Source organism: Leptonotus elevatus, chromosome 13 (genome assembly GCF_054856555.1).
Source record: "Leptonotus elevatus isolate MCC_2025b chromosome 13, RoL_Lele_1.0, whole genome shotgun sequence".
Taxonomy (NCBI): domain Eukaryota; kingdom Metazoa; phylum Chordata; class Actinopteri; order Syngnathiformes; family Syngnathidae; genus Leptonotus; species Leptonotus elevatus.
In genome coordinates this window covers 10,823,592-10,850,027 of record NC_141251.1, presented here as the reverse complement: position 1 = coordinate 10,850,027, position 26,436 = coordinate 10,823,592, and the positions used below count along the sequence as shown (strand labels likewise).

General features: G+C 37.9%; 1 protein-coding gene across 3 annotated transcripts; it reads left to right on the top strand.

Annotated features, from left to right (window-relative positions):
• Window positions 1-13,120: 13,120 nt before the first annotated feature.
• Window positions 13,121-26,349, top strand: opn3 (opsin 3). 3 transcript variants are annotated; one of them, XM_086093014.1, is made up of 4 exons: window positions 13,121-13,253; window positions 20,062-20,381; window positions 23,743-23,994; window positions 24,425-26,349. In XM_086093014.1, exons 2-4 carry the CDS (start codon window positions 20,076-20,078, stop codon window positions 24,689-24,691), a joined length of 825 nt encoding a protein of 274 aa, XP_085949140.1. In that variant the 5' UTR covers window positions 13,121-13,253; window positions 20,062-20,075; the 3' UTR covers window positions 24,692-26,349. The 3 variants fall into 3 exon arrangements, with proteins under 3 accessions (XP_085949140.1, XP_085949139.1, XP_085949138.1); XM_086093013.1 differs by lacking the exon at window positions 13,121-13,253 and adding an exon at window positions 17,435-17,865 and having other exon boundaries at window positions 24,540-26,349; XM_086093012.1 differs by lacking the exon at window positions 13,121-13,253 and adding an exon at window positions 17,435-17,865.
• Window positions 26,350-26,436: the final 87 nt, after the last annotated feature.

Here is a 26,436-nt window from a genome sequence, read left to right as displayed (position 1 = left end):
CATTTTGCACACTGACTGAGATTTTTATCACTGTCAAGCAGAGCAGATATTTGTTCTTACTTGTGAGTCTGCTGTCAAAGTCTCCAGCTGTCTGCCTTCCTAAATGAAAGAAGCAATCAAAAAGTAATCCCCCTGAGCTGGTGTGAAGCCAACTACATGCTACCGAATAGAGACAGATGAGTAAAGTGCTATTTCAATCAGTCCGTAATTTACGATGATATGAATTTGATTAACTGCTCCAGGGCCCCACCTCTCTAAAATGCATCACAATCACACTTACAAAATAAGAGCGATTATACAAAATAAGAGTGATGAATACATCATCATCATAAGGGACGTACCATCACTAGTTTTTTCCTACTGTGACCTTTTAGCCACATCTAACCTTTTGTTTTGCCTCGCCAGTACCTCCCTGCCCAGCCTCGCTCGACGCTTCCTCCACCTCTGGCTCCATTGGACCCAACCCTCGACACTCCATCTGCTCCTCGGCAAGTTGGCCATCCACTCGCTGCACAAACCACTTGCCCATGCCTTGATCATCCTGCTCACCACCTCAAATATACACACCTCAAACTTCCTCCAGACGCCATTTTGCTTTTGGGTCCTCTGTCATCATTTCCTCGTGTGAACCGCAACACAAGTGGGATGACGTGGAAAATGTATGGCTGCGATCACACTGGAAATTTTGCTAAAGGCAGTGTTCCCAAGTAATTTTACACATTCAACTTGCATTGTATCATTGTAAAATATTATTCCAATCAACCCATTAAAAAACAACAACACTTGTATACATTAATGTAGCTACTTTGTAGTCTGTGAGATGGCTCACACTGTAATTTCATGAAGACTCCCTCTAGCCGGAATTACTGCTCTCAAGCATTTATTTTTTTTCGCACAGTCTTTATTTTTCATGGTAAGAGAACAAGAAAATGGTCATAAATGTTCCATTGCCTTTTTGTGTTTTTGCGCCCTGTTAGACCCGCAGTATCATGTGAAGGTTACACCCCCCCCCCCCCCCTGTACCTGCCAGCCTGCCATTTAAAAGTAAAAAAGACAAGCATCAGCTGAGGGAATGACATAAACGCAGACAATCACTTATCTAAACCCTTTTTCAAAAACCTTTCGGACAAGAACACCCAATCCCCAAGTCTCCACTGTCCACCTCAGGGTCAAATTCTCCTGCCCTCCAGCTTCATTCAAGCAGGAAAATTGAGAATCACCACACATGCAGCTATAACCTAGCGTGCTTTACACACGAGGAGATTTAGAGACATGTTTTTCGTCCAGGCTCCATCACCATTCAGTTGTGCTGTCATGCGTCAGCGCAGGGATGACCTCTTAGCTCAACTGGGCCCGGGCCACATATCCCAAATGACGGGCACTTAAGCACTCAATGGTTGAGTTACTCTCCCCATATAAATATGTCCAGAAACAGATCTGTTACCAAAAAAGCCGACATCAGCTGTCAGCTGAAAATCAAAAAAGGCAACACATTGGAGAGGAGCTTGCCAGGAGGAGTAAAATGACTGTCAGACACAAATGTTTTGGCAGTGGATGATACCGATGAGTCACTCTTAGAGGTGACACCACCAGTGTTGAGGCTTTTACATAAGTGCAGATCGATGTAGGGCTGGGCGATTATGAAAAATAATAATAATCGTGATTATTTTTGAATGATATTGAAATCATGATTAATACACAAAATTATTCACTGATTTATTTTTTTACATTTATTCAATATTTATTCAACTACAACAATAACAACTATACTCAAGGATTTTTTTCTCTAGGGACTATAGAAATATTGAATACAAATAAAATAATTTATATATTTTTTTTTATCAAATAAAATGCTGGAGGATATTAACTGGGGCTACAAATTCCTCAATAGCCCTCATAACCCGGTGTTGCGCCATATCTGTCTAAACTTCATGCTAATTTTCTATTAGCATGTCAATGGGATTTTACATTGATTGCGAGCATTAGCAATGGCGATGATTCTTGTACAGCTTGTACATGTATTGTAAATATACAATATGTGTTATTCTTTTTTGTATGTTTAGTTTTACAGTAAACTCCAACTTGGGTGTCATTAAACAGCTTAAAGAGCGCTCAGAGAGGGAAGAATTGCATTCTTCACTTGCTGAGCAAGCAACGCGGTGCATTTAGGTTCAGGTAACGACCGTCACATGACCAAACCGCTGCCTTTCAGACCAATTAACATTTTGACCACTTTTCATTTTTTGGTGCATCCCTAACTAAAACAAACAATTTTGTATAGACATTTTTTTCTTCTCTCATCTGCCCATCTATCTAATTTAAAAATGAAATGTGGCCCTTGAGCGCAATATTTTGCCAACCTTTGTGCGAGATCTAGCAAATGGATTGTGTATTCACCAACAATATTGAAGGGGAATTTTAGAAAAGAAGGGTGTCGGTGATTTACTAAACCAATACTGCTCTAGATTAATCCTTCTTGGACAGTCTTAAAAGCATATCTGCATGACCTTTGGGGATCGCTATATTTTGCTGCAAGTGTTGCAGCTTTTAAGTGAAGCAAGATTAAACATGCATTGTCAAAAATGAAAAACGTGTTCTTGAGATTTATGTAAAAAATTGATCAATGGGTTACATTTAAAAAAAACAGTTAAATTGTGGAAATGAGTGAGTGTGTCACAATTTATGGGGGTTAGGGGTCACAGTCAAGGATGATAACATCGAATCGATTGGATCTGTGTCTCAATACTTTAACTCATTTACTGTCATTGATGACTATAGACGTCAAAAATTAATTTGAACTATTTTTATTAGTTTCAAATTTTTCCCACTTTTGTTAACAAGAGCATGAAAACCTAGAATTATTTTTATTGTATTTAGAACAGATATAATATATATTTTATTGTATTTAGAACAGATAGAAAATGTGTGATTAATAGTGAGTTAACTGGTGAAGTCATGTGATTAATTACAATTTTAAAAAAATATCGCCTGACGTCCCTAATTTTTAATAATCTTTTCTTTTTTCTTTTTTCTTTTTCTTTTTAAATTGTGTCAGGCGATTTACATTTTTTATAGTAATTAACTGCTTGACTTCAATAGTTAACTCACGATTAATCACAATTTTTATTTCTGTTGTAAATGTACAATAAAAACAATTCTAGGTTTTCATACTCTTGTTAACAAAAGTGGAAAAAAAATCATATGCCATAACCTACTCCCAAATGTGTGAGACTAAATTATGTCGTTTCAGAAAAAAAAATGCAGTAGTTTACTCTTATCTACTGTATTAAAAAAAGACTTTCAAAGTCCAGTAATGGAATGACAAATCCCCAAAGAAGATCAGTGCTGACTCACGCAGTCATCACAGATACTGTACCTGCTCTGTCTGGACTGCTGTGATTGTCACACAAATCATTGGCATGCAGCGCGCACGCACACATACACAAGCACACACACACATGCAGCCTGCAGCATCCATGTAGAAATTAGCCCTGCTTTTGAATTAGCTTTATGCAAGCTAATTCAAAAGTACTTAGCTCGTTATGACGCAGATTGTTTGAACGTACTGAAACCAACATAATTCAAGGCAAACATTTCACAGAAATGTTATGCGTTGTGATAAGGAAAGTGTTTCCTGATTGTGCCTTACAATGCCAACATACAAAATGTGTTTCCATTTTATTTAGTTAACGCGCTCTCGAGCTAGCTACCTATAGCTAGCTATGCATCTAGCCAGCTATCTAGCTAGCTAGCTGCCTAAACCTATAGGCCTATGACAAAATAAAGGTGAGAACATGGTGGACTGACCGTATCCAGGACCAAACCAAAACACAGCCACAACACACTCACATTGACCTCAATGGACAATTTTGAGTCTTCAAATCACCTAAAATGCATGTTTTTTGGAATGATAGCCCGGTAGAAAACACATGCAAGGACAGGGAGAACATGCAAACTCCACATAGACACACACACACACACACACACACACACACAAGACACATAAACTCCAACATGCTGACCACATTACTTATTTATCTGCCACTATACTAAAATTGGTTTGGTTCCAAAGCCCAAATAATTATGGATGAGTTACCGTTGGCCTTAAATATATGTATAAATAACAAATGTGTTTTTTCTTTACAAAGCGCACATCTATAGCTATGCAGATTTTTAAGGCTGGTGCATGGATTTCAGGGTTTACAGTGACTTGCAGTACAGTCACAATGACAATAATTTGTGCCAGTAAGTAATTAATGTCAGTAATAAAGAATTCCATTAGAAAAAAGGGTTTGGTTTTTAAAAAACACATTTAAAAGCATAGCATTACTTCTGATGGATTTCTTCTTGAAGCAATTATTTAAAAGCATGCTCTGATGGGCGGACTAAATGTATCCCTTAAAACAATGCATTTAAAATAAAAGTTCTGTTAAAAAGCTTTAAGTTTGGAGCTCTTTTCACTGGTATCCATATTATTACATTCAGAACCTTTCGTGCATCAGTAGAGAGGATGAAAAGTGCTTTAAATTGAATTTGCACTGTGGTGAAATTTAATATTATGACATGCAAGTATTTCATCCTCTTTTGTAAGCGTAGAAATTTAGAGGTTAATTTGGCCATGAGAGAAAACGTAAAGTGGGTAAAGGTGCTAAAATCAAGATGGCAGCATCCCTCTCCACTTTGGAGGACTCCATTAGTGGCCTGTCATCAGGCTGCCAGAGAAAGAGCAGGACAAGATGACTTCGCTGATTCGCTTGGCTGATTTCCCGCCGCCGTCACTGAAACAGGGATCACAGGGGAAGTGATGGTTCACAAACAAAGGTCATCAGTTGGCAAAAACGATGGGACTGATGGACATTTCAAAATGATATGTTTTCTTGTTTAGAAAAAAACGGGATTTGTTTACTGTAAACTCATAGATGGGATGGTGATACTTGTTTACACATCTTTTTTGTGTTATCCATAGCTCTTGCTCTCTCAATATAATGGAACCTCAATATACAAGCTTAATTGCATCCGTGAGCCTGTTTTGAACCTCAAACACTTGTAAGTTAAGGTAATGTTTCTAATTGAAATGAACGGGAATGGAATTAATCCGTTCCAGCCCCCAAACTAAGTTACCCTACTACGTGCTAAGTACCGTTTTAATTTTTTATCAAGTGTGTGGTTAGAAATAAACACAATACAATATAGAATTAAGTAAAAACACTATAAGACATTTGAATTAAACATAATAACTATTTATTGTTCATTAACTTTAACTAAGGAGCAGAAAAAGGTGATGAGGACAAACAGCTCTTCCAAATGAAAAATAGACTTGTTCTATAACAACGGTACCCTTGCCAGCAATCTGAATTCTTGGTACCCCTCCCACTGATATGTTTGCAACTGACCTTTTTTCAGTCGGAAAAATAAGGCGTTGTTTAGGGCGGGACAAAACCAAGAAGAGCCAATTGAGGTGGGGGGATGTTGGACAAACAAACCTAACAGACGAATAGACGGTGAAATTAATTCTCTTCTCGCAGAATTAACGGTACTCACCGTTTCTTTGGACCAGAAAAGAAGGAAAATAAATTAAAGCGAAGAGAGTGATAGAGAAAGTTTTCAGGTAAAAAAAAATACAGAAAAAACAAAAACAGCATGTAATAAATACAGCAAAAGTTTGTTTCCTTTAAATGTCCAATTTTGTTTGAACAAAGATCCTAGCTAGTGGGATTGCAACCTTGAGATGTCTACCCCTCGCCTGTCTGAAATTTTGCACCTGTTTTGATTCATCAGCAATCCATTTAATCAATTTGGTTGATTTTGTTCCTTTCTAGTGCTTTCTTCCTTACCCCCTCGCCCCGACTCCATTTTCCTCGCCGACCTTGAAATACTTGAAATCCTCACACTGCACCGCTGTCCCTAACACCACTCTGGCGCGCATGCTCGTGCACACTCACGAACACACGTACGGCATTTATTTATTTATTTAATATGCATTTGAGGAGAGCACATCCTGTTGAGGATCACGTGTGAGCTGGAGCGTGAGCTCAGCATGACCTCAGATTACACAATAGACGTTTTGCCGCCAAATGTCAAGATAATAAATGGTGCCCAATCAATAGCCCGTCTGCTGAAAACAAAACTGAGGAGAAGGCAATTTAGGGCAAAAAAAAAAATACTCTTATTGATCTTGCATAAAACATAAGACCAGGGTGAGAGATTTTACTATCGTCACACTGTACACAATGTGGGATTTTCTCAAATGTCAAATTATTGATTAAATAGCAGCCTAGAAGTCACTGCACAGCTGAAGGTGCTTGATAAAGACTTTAATCCTGACCATATATTGACATAATGTCTGCATGCTGAATGTCATATAGAAAGTATTATATTTGACTGATATTCAGTCTCAGATACTGCTGACACTTGCAAGTGTCAAGGTGATGCAATTTCAAAGCAATACTATTTCACTCCGCCTCTTTATGCGAGTGTGATTTTAATGTCTGAAATCAGACCTTATAGCGCACACTGTGACATACACACTTAATTATGGGATGGAACAAAATATCATTATTACTGTCAATACATTGACTTTGGATTGATATTGGTTCTGTCTGATGTCCAAATTTGTGGGCTAGTTTATGTGATGGCAACCTTGGTGTTTGACTTAATGTTCTGTTAACAATAAAATATTGCACTATGTATGCACTACTAAAACTCAGAAAGGAAGATGGTATTATGGGATATAAAATAAAATAAAATGAGAAAAGCAGGGGCAAACAGAAGAGAAGACAGAATAATATCAAGAAGAAGATTTGGACACACAGGACTGAACAGCACCTTGTTTGCACTCTTTAAGATAGGGAAGCATGAGAAGGGTAGCTGAAGCTGTGGGGAATTGAAAACCTGTGCATGTCTCTTTTGGGTGTGAAAGGTATGAGGCTGAAAATTGTGTTTATATCCTACAGTAAGTTATTGTTCTCTGTTCTCTTTGTACGTGTTTGTTTCTTCTTTTTTTTAAACACACACACAAGTCAACATATTGACACTCAGTTGCCTGGCAGGGTGCTTGTGATGGGCATGTGTATGTTTAAAAGAAACAATTTTTTATTATTATTATTATCATTATTATTATTCATTTATTTTTGCTATTCTCCCTGCACGATGAAATTAAATCTGGTTATTTCGTGAGGGGACAGCAGTTTCATAAAACGTTTAGCCATTTATGATAAGACTACCTATAATAAATAGTCAGCGACAACTTTACTTCATTAAATGTTATGGAATGTCAAATTTTTCAATTTGTCTGGGAGTGACTTTGTCCTTTGTTCAGCCATCCTGCCGCTAATTAATTGCCACAACATGTTAAAAGACCTCAGCCACAAAATGTCATTGTGAATATGAGCGCGAGTCCACATCGATCTAATCACATTTTCTGTGTCAGATGCTATTTGCTTCGAGTAATTATCTGAGGCTGGCGGGGCTGTATGTCCGCCTCCGTTTTTGAAAACCAGAAGAGCTGGTGACATTAGATAAATGTAATGATTTGAGCACAAGCAGGAATGAAATGATGTATCACAGTTTTAATGATAGAAGATCTTTTTTTATTCCCATATGTGAAAAACTGCTCTGATAATTTTTTTATGATTATGTATCATTGACTGAAATGAGTTGAATACTGTGTATACCAATGCCCACATCAGAAACATCCACCAATCTTATCATGCAGCGATGCATTTGCATTGGAACATTGTGTAGTTTCACAACTAATGGACTGTAAGTGCTGTAAAGGTGAAAACAAATCACCTTCTCTTTCAGTCGCGATTCCTTACAAAGGCATACTTATAACAAACAATAGTTCTCTTCTCTACTTTCTGTTTACATCTTCAACCTGCAAACCAAATTAGTAGAGAAGGAAAAGCTGGACTCTGATTGGCTGCTGTCGCACATATTTTCCACTGCGTCTGATTGCTCACAGCTCACAGTTGGTCACTGTAATGTCACAATTATTGATCATGTAATAACCAAACCCTATTTATAGCCTATTGGTAATCAACAGAGTAGGGGGGGGGTTCTTGGGATTGATGTACTTGCACTGCAAAAAAAGAAATGCGGTACCCTTCTGTCTCCCACTGTTTTAGAGTACGAATATGTGCCTGTTCCCACACAACTCTACAGGGTAAATCTGTGATCCTCTCAGCACAGCACGGAGACAAATAACTTGGGGGGAAAGATGCATATTTTATCTGAGTCTTGTTGATAGCTAGCAGCATGCGTCAAGATGACCTGATGAATGGATGGGAAAACTTAACAGCAGACATTTTAGCAAAGACAGCTCGAAGTTTCTCAATAACATTTCAACAAAGTCACCGGTGGAGCTGGAAGTACTTTTTGCCCACTAAAAGCCGGATTTATGAAGATTCAAAATGGTGAATGCTAAATTACAGTATATGAATTCACTGTATCAGGTTGCATGCAGTATTGGCAACAGGTGGAAAAAGTAGCTGAGATGGCCGTATTTAAAAGAGGGTTTTGCGCTTTTAGGTACCTGCATAAAAATAATGTTTTGTTTGAATTAACACATTGAACTGAAAAACTGCTGTTGGAGAAGCGGGCACCGGTTGTCACTGATATGTGTGATATGGCATGACTCCTTCTTGTGACCCTAAAATGACATTGCTGAACAGATGAAATGTTGTTCTAATTTTTGGTGGCACTTTGCATGTGCAAAGTTGAGCAAATCAGGCCTTTTGTGCATTGAGCCTGAGTCAGCTCGAAGGCGTGACAGAGTGTGGCGTACAGATATAGATCTGCCTAGTTGCTCAAATTGAGTTTGAATAGCAATCAAGCTCGGTGACACTTGCCATGCTAATTACTGTGTAAAAGGTAATTTCGCAGAATCTAAAGCTCATTCCGAAATGATGTGCAGGCAGGATGTTGTGAGATGAATCCCTAAATAGGTTACAAAATAAAACATGGCCAACAGCTCAAAGCCAGTTTGGTCAAGGGAAATAATAGCCATTGTAACCTTGGATTTGTAATGTTTGAGAAAGGGCGGTGAACGAAGCAACAGCAGTGTACATTACATAGAAAATCAATCCGTATAACATGATGTATCTGTTGGGCGAAACCGGTTTCCAAGAGTAAAGAAAAAAATAGTCTCTATAATCAGTGATATCACCCGTAGCATTTATTTTTCAGCACAGACAAGCAATTTCCTGCAAAAAGACATATTTTTCAGCTGAGCAGTATCTCTCTCCATTTTTTTTCTTCTGCAGTCTCATGACTTTGACAGTAAGAGGAATGTAATTCTTATTCCCCACACAGCAGTCACATATTCATACCAAGATGTGCTTAGAAATGATGCCAGGGCCATTTTGAATTTCATCCCCAATGGACAAATGGGATTCTTGACCTGATATGGCCACCTAAGTGATATTGTCCATTTTGTGCTTTGTTTGCTTTAGACTTACCGCAAACATCCTTTTGTATGAAGAAAGTAATTTAATTTTTTTGTTTGTTGTGATGCATTTTGGTATGACTGAATTTTTTGCCTTGTGAATACAAATCGAACCAGTGTTGGCCATTGTTGCTGTGGACAAAATGATTACAAAAAAAATATTGACCAGAGAAAGCAAACTATATGTGTAAAAGAACCCTAAGAATAAATGAACAATAATTAATTCCCAACAGTCTATTATATTCTCTTCATATCGTAGTGTGCTGCTCGGCTGTGGCCTTCACACGTTATTCCTTTTTTTTTTTAATTCATCCCATTTTTTGGCATCTATCTACTTCTACATAATTTATCTGATTCTCATCATTCCAATTTAAGCATATTCCAAATATTTAAGCCATTCTTGCTTCCATTTTTCTTGCTTCCAAATATTCACGCCTTACCCACAATTCTCGATTTTGTGCCCTCATTGTCCCCATTCATTCTTAAGGGCAGATTCAACATTACACATTGACATCATTTCAAAGTGATATTCAAATCATTTAACTCATTCATTTCACTTTAGGGATGATTATTGGTCCATTTCCTACTTGATTCTTAACATCTTACCCCTTTCTGGTTTTTCCACAACAATTTCTACATTTATTCACCGATTCAAACCATTCAAACTTTCAACTGTTCAGCTATTTACAGCTCATTGTATATCATTTCATGTCACTTATTATACTTCACATCATTACAGATCATTCTTGTTTTTCATTCAGCTTCACAGCCTTCACATGCAATTTCTTCAGAAATTGCACATTGTCTAGTTATTGTTAATATTTTGACCTTATGAAAAGGTGTTAAATAGGAAAATATAATTGCCAACCTTCTGCTTGACACTCTACTACACGTTTGACAATGTCGTCTGCGCTTGCAAATAAAGAAAAAGTAATTACTTTGCACGTTTTATCAGTATTAGAAAAAAAGTTTCCTCTCTCTCTCTTTCTCTCCCTCCCTCCCTCCCATTTTACTTCATTTTGCACTTCATTTTGCCTCAATTGTTCCAAGGCAATATTAAAATAAACTCAACACAATTTGCCAACTATTTAACGATCAATTGATGAGTTATTGTGTGCTACCAGATCAGTATCTTTCTTTTTATTTACTCTCTTTCTTTATTCGAATGTTTGTTGCGGTACCATAAAAAAAGTGTTTTGAGGATATCGATGTAAGTGCAACCCTTTTGTCAGTACTTGTGGCAGAGCTTTTAAATGATGTTGCTAGTTTCACAAAATTGTGTGACAGCCAGCAGCAGGCCCTCAAAAGCTGTAATCGCACATAATTGAGGGTGGATGAAGAATATGTGAACAAAATGGGGAAGCAGAGAAATAACAATAACGTTTTTATTTTTGTCAGCCTGTTATTGCTTGTTTCTTAAATTTAATTTATTATTTTTTTATGACTGAAGCCTTTTTTGTTATGTGTTTGTGTGAACGAGATAAAAGGAGAGTGTTCATGTGGTTGGTGGCTTCTCCAAAAATATGTGGGATAATAGCTGTCTTTTCTGTAACTCAATATGCGTGTTTCAATTTTTTATGGTGAAAACCATCAGAGCTACCTAAGGTGCCAAAACCCTTGGTTAAATACGGCGGTCACGTTAGCTCGCGTGAACACACAAGTTAGCGCTATGGCCTTGCATATGATGGAACGGCTTACTCGCCGTTGGGAGAAGTGAGGCCACTGGCGGCCATCTTACGGTGCCATTCACGCCATTTAAGGGAGGGACTTATTGTCTGGCAAAGCAAATTAAAATTTGAGTTTCTAGATGGCTTCCATTAAAAATGTTGAGCATCCTTCGACACAATCAGTCACTGACTTTCACCAAAAAAAAGGGTCACTTGGACAAAAACAGTTGTCGCATAGGAAAAAAACGTGTTTTTTTTCTCTCTCTAAGAAATAAGACAAAAACAAATTGTTGCAAACGTTTTTGGGTGAGTGCTTTTTTGTGATCGATTTTTTGTGTGCATGTGTCCGTGTGTGTCCGTGTGTGCGTGTGAGCTAAATGCTATTTTTAAGCTATACGGCGCCTCCTATAAACCTCCACCTCCCTTAGAGTGTTGTTCCCTCCAGATGAACAGAAGACCTTATTTCCCTGCCATCGACAAACTGGTTCCTAATGAGATTAGTGAACTTCAAACAATGTTCTGACTCAGCCTTGCTCCCACAAAGACCAAGGCTAATGCATAAAAGATGAAGGGAGCTGATCGTCCTTTACCTGTTATACCTCTGCACTTTCAGATGATTCAGCAGTGAACACCGACACGCACCTGACCCAGATATGCATTTGATTTATGGTGTGATTACATACAGACTATAAAATAACAACACCACAATGTTTAAACTTTAGTGTTCAGAGGTTAAAAGTTGACAAGTGTCATAGAACATATTGTAGAGAGCTTTCAAATTCCCACTATTTCATTAGTCGATACTTGAATTTGCCTTATTCCTGGTGCCTCTCTTTGTCTTTCATTTGCTATGTGTGGCAATGCAGCCCTTTGGAAAATAGCAAAGAAACAGCTGTCAATGTTTTATATGGCTTTGAGATATACAGTAATTCTGACTTGTGGCATTTTGTTGGGGAAATGTTGCACAACAGGAAAAAAAATCATCCAATTATGTTGACCTATGATAGCTAGCTTAAACAGCTAGCTAGGTAGCTAGCAGATATCATAGGCCTATGTCATTTATCAAGCTTTCCAATACTTCACTTGATTATTTGCTGTCTGTCTAGGTTAATAAAAGAGGAATTGGTAGTAACTGGATGTAAATCAGACAATGTATGATTCTACATTTCTCAGTAATGTGGTTGTAACGATGCTGTTTTCAACCAGGGCCCCATTTTGCCCCTAAAATTTGAGACAGCACAACTAAAATTTTCATCTAGTGAGTTTACAGATTAAAAAAATAAAATAATTGCTATTCTTCAATAATTTTTGTTGCTGTTATACATCTCCTTCACATCCGCCCACTTACCTGTAATATAGTAAAAATGAGTGGGATTAATATTTATTTTGCAAGTTAATTTATTGTGGGTGTTTCCAAAATGTTCTATGTATGCCCCTAAAATTTCAGGTAAGGGGCCACCGTAAAAAAAATTATTTTTTAGCCCTGCAACATCAAATAGCTAGTTATGCAGCAATTTAAAAAAATGCAACCACATCTGTTAGTGGAAGTGTAGTGTAGTGCATTTTGTGACATGGCAAACACATGATTTCCTGAGTTATTTCTTTTCATCACGCTTGGTAATGCGTATGTATAATCAAATTTCATTTTCAGTTACAACTTGGTCTGATCTAAAAGAGGAGGCATGTCTTTACTTTTCCATTTTATTGTTGCGATTCGTCTTTCTGTGTACCCACCTGTGTCACACTGAGAACCTAGTGGGATATAACAGAGTATCTGAGCCTGATAATGGAAGTCATGTATTTCACTGACAATGCTTTTTTGTCACAGTTTTCGCCTTAAATGTAGATTTCTGTACACAGTCCTCCACCTGACCTTTACCCACATTAAACCGAAGCTGGAAATCTGTCCCCGCGGTGAAGTGATGTTGACACAGACAGGATTGGATGGTATCTCTCTGTCACAGTCCTTTCACGCTCTTCTCTGGTTTCAACTCACCAAATGGCCGCATTTTCCACCCACGCGGGGGTCTCCGCATTGGGAATTGAAGCCAACGAATCCCCATCTCTCGTCGGCCTCACCGCTGTCATATCAAATTGCAGGCTGGTGTTCGTGGTGGCAGCATCATGCTTTGTTGGTGGAGGTTTGTATGGACAGTTTCTAAATATGAATCCGTGTTAGCACATTTTGTTGACATGATCTATCTTGGCATCATTTTTTGATACTACAAAATTTGCCATTTAAACAGGGGTGTGTAGACTTATTATATCTGCGGCATGTAACAAGACACCTGCTTGGCTGTGTGCCATCACTGAAGCACATGCAAGTAGCTACAGGGGTGGAAAAGAAATACAAAACATCCAAAAATATCTCATGTGAGAAGAGCAAACCAGTGGTGACAAACCTTTTAGGTGTCACACTGCGATGCGCTTAAGGACACAACACAAGTTTTAGTTTACACTTGTGACCTTTTGGCTCTCAGGCCATTTTTTTTTTTCACGTGATGTAATTATTACTGCAACAGAAAGACTGTAATTAACTAATGAAGTTCTATTTTAATTGTCATCTAAATCATGATCACCGTTTAACTTCTGTTTCAGGTCTATTTGTGTGATTTACTAACATTGTAGAATTGGACCATTGAGTGTGATTCAATGTTTATTCTCCCTGCCGTTGTAGGGCCACTTGGCATTTACCTTAGACCAGGTAAAATGGAACGGTGTGATCATTTTTGGAATATGCACGAATAATTTGCACTATTGATCTCCGATAATCACTCAAGGAAAGGCATTTGCAGTGTTGCTGTTTTTTTCCCCTCATTCTAGGCTTCCTGCGACTCAAATATTTGCATGCTGATCATCTGAAAACAGATTTGATTCCAAGCTTTTTAAGGAAAGAGAATCTGGGAATAATGCCAAGTGTAATGATGAATAATCACCCCACTGTGTGAATTTCTGTGAAATTTGAAATGAATGATAATGCAAATAAACAAGTTTTAAGATGAAAAATTACAATTAGAATCATCTTACGTTTCAAATATTGATGACGAGTTTCTCTTGAAAATCAAATCCCTCTATTTTTATGTACACATACGTACTTTGCATTGCAACAATTGAGATGTGCTGCATTTTGCATTCTCGCTAAATTAATTTGCACCACTGAATCCAAAATGACAAGTCAACAAATTTACACCTTTAGTCTCCCCTGTGGTGATGTGTGGTTATGCATAAAAAAATGTGTAATGAGTGAACAAGCCTGCAGACTTTTGCACAACTCCTGCAATATGCTCTGTGACGTGATACCAACAAAAGCAGAATGAAATGGAGATTGTGAATGCTGGTAGAATTACTTCAAATCTTTTGCTTTGTAGACATATTTTAAAAGCTGACAAAGTAAATAAACTGTCCAAAGCGTCTAAGTGTGCATTTTAATTTTAGAGTCGTGATGACAGTGATTTGCTCAGAGAATATTGACAGTCCAGTCAATCTGGAATTATCACATTCATTCATTGCAAATGTAGGGAAAATAATAAAATGAACGGATATTAATATTATAGTCAGTAGGTGTTAGAAATACTGTATTTTCATATGACATAGACATGTTGTCAATAAAGAATCGTCAATTCCTCAATTTGCATTCGATATTGAACATATGGGTTGCCGATATTTCGAAATTCTTTCAATGAACCTCTTTGCATTTTATTGCAAACCTGACTGCTAGTTACCGTCGTCCGACAGTGGATCTGTACCAAATTTCATCAGGGTCATTTTTTTCCATTTTAAATTATGCAAGTAATTAACAGATTAGAAAAAGAGGAGGATGAGCGTGTGCAGTGAATCAAAATATGTTGAAGACGTCCTCATAACATTAAATGTCAAAATAATTAACACATAATCGGTGCTCTTCAAATTAAAAAAAAATGTTGATAAAAAATATTTTTTTATTAAGCGATTTATCGTGATTAATCAAAATTCTAAGATGTGATTAATCTGATTTAAAAATGTAATCATTTGACAGCTCTAATATATATATATATGTATATATATATATATAATTCTGATTCAAATCAGCTTTTGTTACATCTCTACTTATAATGTCCAAAAACGGCATTCAATTTGCACCAAAATTTCAGTGGACTTCTCGACTTATGCCCACAACCTCTGAAAATATCGCGACAAGCCTCTCCAGGGCTCACTCGTAAGTGAGCTGCTTAACCTTCAGTTTCTCTCCTCATGACAGATCTGTTTTTCTTTGAAAACAATCATACATTTGATCTTTATAGAGTCTGTCAAGTTAATTACCCAAGGATTCTTAAGCAGACATCTATTGGCTGATTCACCACAATAACACGCCTGCTCAAGATGCCCTGAGCATCTTACACTTCCTGGCTGACAAGAACATGGCCATGCTGGCCTGTCTCCCGTGACCTTGCTCTGTGTGAATTTTTTTCCCCAAGCTCAAGGGGGTTGTCAAGGGGACCGTTTTAAAGAAGTTGATGACAGAAGATAGCGACTGCGGAGGATTTCTAAAGTCCTTCCTGAGTGTGCATGAAAGTGTGGCAGAAAAGAAAGCAGAAAACTTGCATTAGACTCCATTCGTGTACTTAGTAGTTTAGATTTGCTAACACACCTCAAACAGTAGAAAGTCGTCATATTCATATACATTGGGTATATGTTGGAAAAACTGACTGCACTTTCTATAGGCTTGTGTTCGTGCATTTCATTCAAAAATTCTGTCGCATACTTCGATGCTGCTTAATTACGTGTGGTATTCAAGAGGGATCTGCTATTTTGAATCAACCGGAGGGCACATGAAAATGAGGTCATGCGTAAATAACATCACAGCAGCAGGCTTACAACCTTTTGCCACGGTGGCCTTCCTCTGTGGAGAAAACGACACATCTGAAGAAAGGTCGTCTAAAATTACCGACATGTGACAAAGAGGTCCTTGCGGTGATCATTTAAAGCCTCGCCAATGTGAAACAGTGCCTCTGGAATGTGACTCTTTTTTTTTTTTTTTTGCATAGAACTCCCACACACTCAAACGGTTGATAAAATGCACAAGATCCTTTGGGTGTCACCTCTCGTATTAGTCAGCCGCTATTATGCAGGTTGCCATCTTGCAGCCTACCTGAAGATTTGCCACTGTATTGAAAATGTCTATATCGTAAGTCGCTCTTCCGTAAAGGCAGCGAGTTAATGTCGTGTGGGCGTGAAAATGGCCTGATGTAAAAGGAAACTCACACTCGCACATATATATATATATTATAGCCTACTATGTTACACATTACACCAAAATCGCAAACATCGCACCCGCTTTACCCAATAATGTCACAAAAAAATGCAGGAAGGGATGTGCACTAAATAGTCAATTGGCTTCAGTTTGTTAACACATTACATGAGGATTTATTCATGTATGTGAAAATGTTTTACCATCAAACAAACTTGCTTTCCATTCATCCATCCATTTTCTGTATATGGTTGAATGAATAATATCATCAGCAAAAGCACTCAAGCTGTACTTCAGTAAAAGTAGGCAACCAAAATATAGATCCTCAAATGTACTTAGGCCACAAAAGGAAATGTACTTAGGCCACAAAAGGAAATGTACCATTTCAGTGGGGGAGAAAAAACCTGCATACAAAATACTTTCCCTCTTTTATGAGCTTTCATTGTGCTTGTAATTAGATGGGAAACAAAAACGGCTTCATTTTCTAATGATGACTAATGAGGATTTCTCAATGCCAGAAATGTGCGATTTTCAGGTTGGAACCAGACACAACAAATTCGCCATAACATCAAACAGTTTTACATTAAGTCATGGATGAGGAATATTGTTTCTCCAACTCTGTTGCCTCATTATTGTTCCAACTCTCTATTGTTTATACTCCTTTTGTTTACATTCCTCCATGTTGGTGCTGTTGCTATTGTCTCCTTGTATGGTACGACCCGAAGATCTTAATCAATAAAAGGCCTCAACAGCGATTGACTCAATTTACGTCATCTGCAGAGGTTGAAAAAAATGAACTAAAAATAGAGACTTAGGCCTATAGTAACTGAAATATCAACACAAATACTGCATAGTTTTTTTAGTACCAGAAGTCATAAATGAACCTTTAATATCCTTAAAAAAGACAGAACGTTTAATACAACCGGTTTTATTGGATCTGCAAAAGTGTCCACAGATAAACAATCTTGAGTGAGAGATTTAAAAAGCATTTTCACTGTGGTCGGACGTGCAATATCACCAAAAGTGTGTCATGTGACAGTGGTACATTGACCCAGTTGCTGAGGAGGCGTGCCCACGTCTTGCGGGTTTGTTTGAATGAGCAGCCCGGCGCTGGGCTGTCATTGAGCGTCATGCGCCGGGCTGGACGCGCGCTCCAGCCGCACACCGAAGCCTCCACAATGCGCGAAACAACGCTTTCATCCCCGCAATGAATCCTTACAATGAAACAAGAGACGAGAAAAGCGCCGAACATTACCTGTTTGCTTTTGGCACCTACAAACTTCTCGCCGTCGCCATCGGAACCATCGGAGTGTTTGGCTTCTGCAACAACGTTCTTGTCATTCTACTTTACTGCAAATTCAAGAGACTTCGGACGCCGACCAATTTGTTACTCGTCAACATAAGTTTGAGTGACTTGCTGGTTTCCGTCGTCGGAATAAACTTTACGTTTGTTTCGTGCGTCAAAGGTGGGTGGATTTGGAGCCAAGCGACATGCGTGTGGGACGGCTTCAGTAACAGTTTGTTCGGTAAGAGACAGATCAATCGATCGAATGTATTATTTTTCAAAAAATCATTTTCTTCATAGTAGAGGTTGAAGCAATTGTATTTTTAATTAATAATTAATAAAAATAATAATAATGACAATAATAACGATGCTGACGATGACTATTATTATTATTATTATTATTATTATTATTATTGACAAAAACGATTTCCTGAACTATATTTCCTCTTTGGATTATTATTTCTCGAAACATTCTAGTCCAGTCATCTTAAAAAAATATAATAATAATAAAAAACATACAAACATAACTGCTGTATGATGCAAGTAGCATGTAATGAATAATCCATCCAAATGCACTAAATTAAAACCCTGGTTTTATGCTGTGTCCAGCAGTTCCGCACAATTGTGTTTTGTTTGATCAATAAAATAAAAAAGTCAGTTAATGGTGTGTCAAACTATTAACATGCTACTGTGTCTCAAAACTTGACATGTAATATTTATTGCTTATTTGTTTGTGCTGATCTGTAGGATCTCGTCCTTCACAAAATGTGTGTTGTGAATGGTGAGACTGAAAATGACCTTCAAGATCGTCTTAATAACTTATCATTAAAAACATGGAAGATTGGAGAAGATTCCATCTTAAGATTTCTCGACTAGAGAATGTTTTTTTCTGTGTTTGAATCAGACACTGTTATAATAAGTTATTATGCAGGAAATATTCATTCTATTGCTTCACGCATGCATGGGAATGCTTTTGACACATTCACCTTGCCCCGAGTGTGGCGGTGAAGTGTGAATGAATACACATGGGTAACCCTGACACATCCACCCAGACTCACTGAGAATTATAGTTCAAGAGGAGGACTGATGCGCGATGATTCACCCTTACCATGACTTATTTATTAGCAGAGTCATCATGCTACGCGCTGGTTGCTTCTTCCATACTTTAATTTACATTTTCTATTATCTACTGATGAGAAGGAAGCTGCGGTCCACTTGGCTTTCATAATTGGAAACACGGACTTGTGTGATTTGTATGATAAACACGGATACAGTTGAAAGTGGCGCTATAATTTACATTTGTCATCGAATGAATGGTCTTCAATGGAGTGGCATTTAAATGTCCTGTAGATGAGAGGACAAGTCTGTTTTTTAATAAGAGATTAGAGAGGGTAAACACACCTTTCCCAATTTCAGAGGTTTGCACTGGAAGAAGAAAAAAGATTGCCGCGTCCTTCTGAGTCCTCCAGAGCGAGGGGGGGAGTATTTTGTTGACTAATATGCCATATCCTTGCACGTCATCCGAAGTATTACTCAGTGGAGGTCAGGAGAGCTGCAAGCAATAATGGCTGTCATGTTCTGGCAAAACACATCCTGAAATTTGATATGGGAAGATGAACCCGGGCGACTCCCCGTGAAGCTTGTCTGTCCGTTTATTGACGTAGGTTCAGCGATTCATCCATTAACTCATTCACTGCCATTGACGGCAATAGACGTCAATAATTCATTTGAGCCATTTCCATTGACGGCTATGGACGTCAAAAATTAATTTGAACTATTTCCATTCGTTTCACATTTCCCCCCCACTTTTTTAGTGTAGAGTATGAAGACCTAGAATTTTTTTTTTTGTATATTTGGAACAGATTTAAAATTCGTGAGTGAAGTCACGTGATTGATTACAATAAAAAATTTGAGTCGCCCGATGCCCTTAATTAAAAAAAAAGAAAAGATTATTGAAAATTAGGGGCGTCAGACGATTAACATTTTTTATTGTAATTAATCGCATGACTTCAATAGTCACTCACGATTAATCACAAATTTGATATCTGTTCTAAATGTACAATAAAAAAAATCTAGGTTTTCATACTCTTGTTAACAAAAGTGGGGGGAAAAAGTGAAACTAATCAAAAGAGTTCAAATGAATTTTTGACGTCTATAGCCATCAATGGCAGTGAATGAGTTAATGAGCAGATTCATGAATCATGACAGCTTTGACAAGGGTATGAAGGCATGTAATTGGAGGGATGTATAGATTTTATATATATATATATATATATATATATACATGGTTGTGTGCGTGCGTGTAACCATGACAGACAGATAGATGATGATGATGGCACTCACTGAAAGTAGAAGCTGTACAAAGGAGATGTAGGTCTCAAATGTGCAAGGTTTCAATGATTTCCTAAGTTCTGCTCTGTCTCGCTCCCATCGCCAGGCATCGTATCCATCATGACCCTGTCAGCGTTGGCTTACGAGCGCTACATCCGGGTGGTCCACGCCCAGGTGGTGGACTTTCCCTGGGCGTGGCGGACCATTGGCCACATCTGGCTTTACTCCCTGGCTTGGACTGGGGCTCCTCTCCTGGGCTGGAACCGATACACGCTGGAGATCCATCAGCTGGGATGCTCCTTGGACTGGGCATCGAAGGACCCCAATGACGCTTCGTTCATTCTTCTCTTCCTCTTGGCTTGTTTCTTTGTACCTGTTGGCATCATGATCTACTGCTATGGAAACATTCTCTACGCAGTACAAATGGTGAGACATTCAAATATGTTTTGTTTTTTTAGAGATGGGCGAGTGCCAACATCAGGCATCAGTATCGGGCTGATACCAGGTATCTTATCGGTCCGATACTATGTCTTATTTGGAGTTATCGGTACTCATGGTTGTGATCAATACTAGTATCGGCCATTTTACGATCATTAAGTCGAAATTGTAAGAATAGAAAATTGACAATCAATTTTAAGGAAAAATGCTATCTTGTGATATATAGATTTTCCTTAAATTGAGCTATCATTGTTTTGGGGGGGAATGTTATGCATCAAAAGTACTAGTGGTATCGGTACTTGGTATCTGTAATATCTGAATCGATGACTACTCAAATGTTGAGTACTTGTGCTGGTATCGATCTGAAAAAAGTGGTATCGAACATTTGTTAAAGTCTGATTTGATACTATAACATGAATTATGAAGGAATCAGAATAATCAGTTCCAAAAAGTTGTGAATGGGAAGGACTCATTAAAATTCTTGTAAAGGGACCACAAAAATTAATTGTCTTTCTAAGGTGAAATGTAATTAGATGAAAGGAGCATCATAAGGACACGATTATATTTCTTATGAGTGGTCTATATTATCGTTAACGTGCCATATTTTTATGAATGCTTTCTTAAACATGTCCTACAAGGAGCTTTCACTACATTGCACTACATACTAGGGATGGGTGAGTAGTACTGATACAAGGTACCAGGCTTAATTTCAAGGTACCGGTACTCACAACGGAAGTTGATTGCATTCAATTTTAAGGGAAAATATTATACTGGGATATATAGGTAAGTCTTTCTTTAAAATGATCTTTAATACATTATTTTAAGTATTAAAAGTACTAGTAGTATTGATACTTGGTATCGGTCTAAAAAAAAGTGTTTATCGGACATCCCTACTACTTACCGTACTGCGTAAAAGTGCTATTCATGAAAAGTATACTAAACCCTGATTATGGAATTAGTGCCATAATTACCTACCTAATAATCTTGTGCAAACTTTACATGAAATGAAAAGGAGCTGCGACCGTCACTGCTGCCTTTAATTTCCAGCTCTATTATCATCATAAGAGCTTCTGGGTTTATTTCGTCTGTCGCCTGGTAATAAAAGGGACACATGCGTGGGCTGTGACGATTGCAACTGAATACAGTACTTGTGTTAAGCTCGATAACTTGGCAGATTTCTGATCGACTTGTCTGTTGTGTGGGTATCGAGCCAATCTGTGAATTCTGTCGGCTTGCGCAGCGCAAGCACGGAAACGGTGAAACATCGGTCACCTGCAGCGTAATGTAGGTGTAGGCTGATAACTAGCACAAAAAAAAATTGTGAGAGCTCCAACACCTCCCAGCCTGTCTGTTAAGTCCCCCGAAGCGCTCAGGCGCATGAGTGCATATCATTACACATCACAGCAATTGGGAGAAGCGTAGGAACATCTTCAAAAGCAAGTGCAAAGACTGTATTCTGAATCCAGAGTATTTTTGGTCTCACTACAGATGGGAAATATTTCAGTATCAACACACTGACACAGAGCATTCATTTAAAAAAAAATAATAATTAAAAAAAAAAACACAAAAAAAAAAACATAAAGAAGAAATCCAGCTTTTCGACATGGTGCTTTATTTATTTATTTATTTATTCCACCCTCAAAAACAGAACTACAAGTTGTCGCATTTGTACAAGAATGACGTTGACCTTATTATATATAAATATTATTGGTAATTTCATCAGCCCTTCAATAAAATATGTATTTATGTAATAATAAAATATAGTATGTATGTGCAAAAACAAAATTCCTTTAGAGAGAAGTGTTTTAATTCTTGATTAAATATAATTATCTCTTTAATGAGAACTTATTCAACTAAGCTAATTAGTTTTTGTGGTATATATATATATATATATGTATATATATATATATAGTAAATTTCAATGTAACATTTATTTTTTGTTTACTTTGACTCAAAAAGAAGACAATGCCTGGGAATCAAATGTTAAAATTAAGGAGGCAAAAGAAAAATGATTTTTTCATCATAACCAATTATGGTATTACAATACCTGGTACTGGTACAGATTTGTTTACAAGGGACTGATAGGGTTACTCCCTCCATACTTGAACGTTTATCTTCAGCGAAAGTCTGACGGACCTTACGCTCTCCGTTCTCAGAACATCTACTTACTTGACTGCCCCTACTGTCAGGACAGAGAAAGGAAAGATGGCTTTTCAGTATAGAGCACCAACAAGAATGGAATTCTTTACAAAAGACAATTCAACTTCCAGATCTCATAACTTTGTCTCAGTTTGATGACATTTTAAAGGAGCTGGAAATGAAGTCATTAACTTGTTGTTGTTTTTAATTTACTGTTTTAACTGTACGTAATGTTGTGTTGCGCCTCTTGGCCAGGACTCTCTTAAAGAAAGACATCTGCGGATCTCAATGGGATTTTCACGGTTAAATAATGTTGTTGTTGTTTTTTAAATGTTCTATTCTACTTTTGGAGACTCATCAACCCATATGAGTGGGAGGTTCTTATGGTATGACGAAAGGACTTGGGGGTACACAAGACAAAAAAAATAAACTGGGAGCCACTGCTTTAGAGGACTACAGTAATCCCCCAATTTATCGTAGTATAGTTGTTACTCATTTTTTCCTCAATATTTTTGTGTTATCTCGATATGTGTTTAAACGTGTTTTTATTTTTTTTCAAAGTGTGTTCAAAGCCCTTAAAATGAAATTTCTGTGTCAAAAATGCTATTTAAAAAAAACAAGCCTACGATGTATTATGTAGGCCTATTTCGCAACACGCAACACTTTTGTTTTTGCTCCATTTTTTTGTGAGATGAACTCAAACATCTAAAACTTGTTCCACATACACAATATCACCATTTCTCTGAAATATTGTTCATGAACCAGCCTAAATCTGTGATAGTGTGCACTTCTCCTTTGCCGAGATACTCCATCCCACCTCACGGGTGTGCCTGATTTTCTGAGTCAGTACTGACCCCAGAACCTCTACCCCCAAATAAAACAAAACTGCACCTTTCAGAGTGGCATTTTATTGTGGGCAGTCTAAGGCACACCTGTGCACTAATCATGGTATCTAATCTGCATCTTGATATGACACACCCGTGAGGTGGGATGGATTATCTCAGCAAAGGAGAAGTGCTCACTATCACAGATTTAGACTGGTTTGTAAACAATAGTTGAGAGAAATTGTGAAATTGTGTATGTGGTAGAAGTTTTAGATATTTGAGTTCATCTCATAAATGGGATCATCATAGTTCACCCATTAGGAGGGGAATTAGCCAATTCTACCCAGATATGAACTGACTCCTGCTTTTTGTTCCCTTTTCATTAGCTACGCTCCATCCAGGATCTTCAGACAGTCCAGATCATCAAGATCCTGAGATATGAGAAGAAGGTAGCTGCAATGTTTCTTCTCATGATCTCCTGCTTCCTGGTGTGCTGGACGCCCTACGCCGTGGTGTCGATGATGGTGGCGTTTGGCAGCAAGAGCATGATCTCACCCACTGTGGCTATCATCCCCTCCTTCTTTGCCAAGTCCAGCACAGCCTACAACCCCCTCATCTATGTATTCATGAGCATCAAGGTTGGTAATCATGTATCCATCCACTTTTGCAAATTGTCTCTGCATGTGGGAGCACATTTGTATTCTGGAAATAGAGTCGCCAAATGGTGAAGCCTCATCCGAATTTAAAACTTTTTTAGGCGTGTTTTGCATGAGATGTGCACTTCCTGATTATTTCCCCTTTCCAGCGACTTCTGAATTAAAAGTAGAACGAATCAGTGTCATTTCATCAAAAGGGGTATTTGTTCTGCACTTGTAAGTGAAGCAGAAAACAGAGCACACCAGATGTTTTAAGTAAACAGGCACAATGGAATGTGGGTGGGAAATTGTCACTTTCATTTGTTATCCGAAGAGACACGTCTGGTGTGCCTGGCATACAAATGAGGGGGTGAATGTCATTGTCACATTTAAGCACCAGACTCTCATCTCTTTCCTCCTACTTGCCTGACAGTTCCGCCGCTGTTTGCTGCAGCTGCTGTGCTCAAGATTGTCTTGGCTGCAGCACAGCTTCAAAGAGCGGCCCCTGGCTCCGGTCCAGCGCCCCATCAGGCCTATTGTCGTTTCAGGTTCATACGGCAGCAGGAAGAGACCCAAAAAGAGGGTGACCTTCAGCGCCTCCTCCATCGTCTTCATCATTACCAGTGACGATTTACGCCGCTTCGACGTGACGTCCCCTGCAGAGTCCTCTGCTAATGTCATTCAAGTGAGGCCACTGTGATTGCCCCAAGATGGGACTTCTCATCCTGTGCAGCAGAACGTCTTAGGACTTGGCATACAATTCCAAGCCAAAACTGACATGACCTCCAGTCGGGCTTTTTCAGCAACCTTCACCAGAGGTGGTCCAAAAAGTAAAAACCTTGCCATAGTTTGGCTTTAGTCCCTTAAAGCCAAACTCTGGCAGAGTTTTTACTTTCTGGACCTGGATTTGCCACCTCTGGTGCTAGCTCTGCTAGATAGCTCCCTAGCAGCTAGCTACCACCTGGGGCTAAAGCTAGCTAGCACCTGGGGCTAAAGCCAAACTGTGGCAGAGTTTTTACTTTCTGGACCTGGATTTGCCACCTCTGACCTTCACAATGTGAAAGTTCAGCATATCCCCATATCACATACTATACCTGGCAGGGATTAGAAATTAAAGTATAATATTATTTCTCTCCTCACATCTGATATATAGCTTATATGCTGTAAAAACATACATCTACATTTTCTTGCCATATTCATGTTAACTGTAGATCTTTGTCAAGTAGTGAGTTAATTAAATGATGGTTGGTATCCAAAAGCAGTTGGTTATAAATAAAATTGCTTTCAGCCATTCAGTAGCCGACAAAACTAAGACAACACTGTAGAACTGACACTTTGACACAATGAAAAGTAGTCATTGTAAATCTTATATATTTATGTACATTTATTGTTCCCTGAAAATAACTCAAAATACAGCCATTAATAGTTAAACCCTTGGCAACAAAAGTGAGTACACCCCTAAGTGGAAATGCTCAGTGTCAATATTTTTTTATGGCCGCCATTATTTTCCAGCAGCCTTAACTTTCTTCACTCCAAAAAGAGAATTGATAAACCAATTTAAGATTAAAAATTTAATTGTTGACCAACTTTGCTTCAAGTGTTGGTAACACACGATTGAATTTAATTAAGTCAGTCCAAAGTGAATATATTAAGTTTAAGTGATCATGAGTTGATTAAACTTGATATATTCACCTGAATTAAGTTCATCCAAATTGATTCTAAGTTTATTGAACTCATAATCACTTAAACTTATGAATATATTCACTTTGGACTAACTTAATTCAATCGTGTTTTACCACTTGAAGCGATTTTTTTTTTAAGTTAGTCAACAATTCAATTTGTAATCTTAAATTGGTTCAACAATTCTCTTTTTAGAGTGTTGGTCTCGGTGTTCACCAGAGCGTCACAGGAGGCCAATGGAATTCTTTGACTCTTCTATGATGACATCATGGAGCTGGCGGATATTCCAGATCTTACTTTCCTCAACCTTCATTTATCAAATTTTACACACCTGCTCATTATTCACACCTGAGACATTCTAACACTAACAAGTCACATGACCAACAAGTCCCTCCTCATGACACTTGTGAGGAAAAAGGACTAATTTGGACATTTTCACTTAGGGGTGTACTCACTTTTGTTGCCAGGGGTTTTAATGGATTAATGGCTGCATTTTTAGTTATTTTGAGGGAACAATAAATTACTTTTCTTTGTATCAAAGTGTCATTTCTTCACTTTTGTCCCATGAAAAGATATAATTAATCATATGCAGAAATGTGACAGGTGTACTCACTTTTGTGAGATACTGTACATGTTACATTGTGAAAATTTATTGAATAAAGAGATACTATTTTTGACTACCTGACTCCCATGCTTTCTGTATTTTCACACAAAATCTAAATTCAAACGCTTATGTGAGCTGAAGACATTAGTGGGGTTTCCATC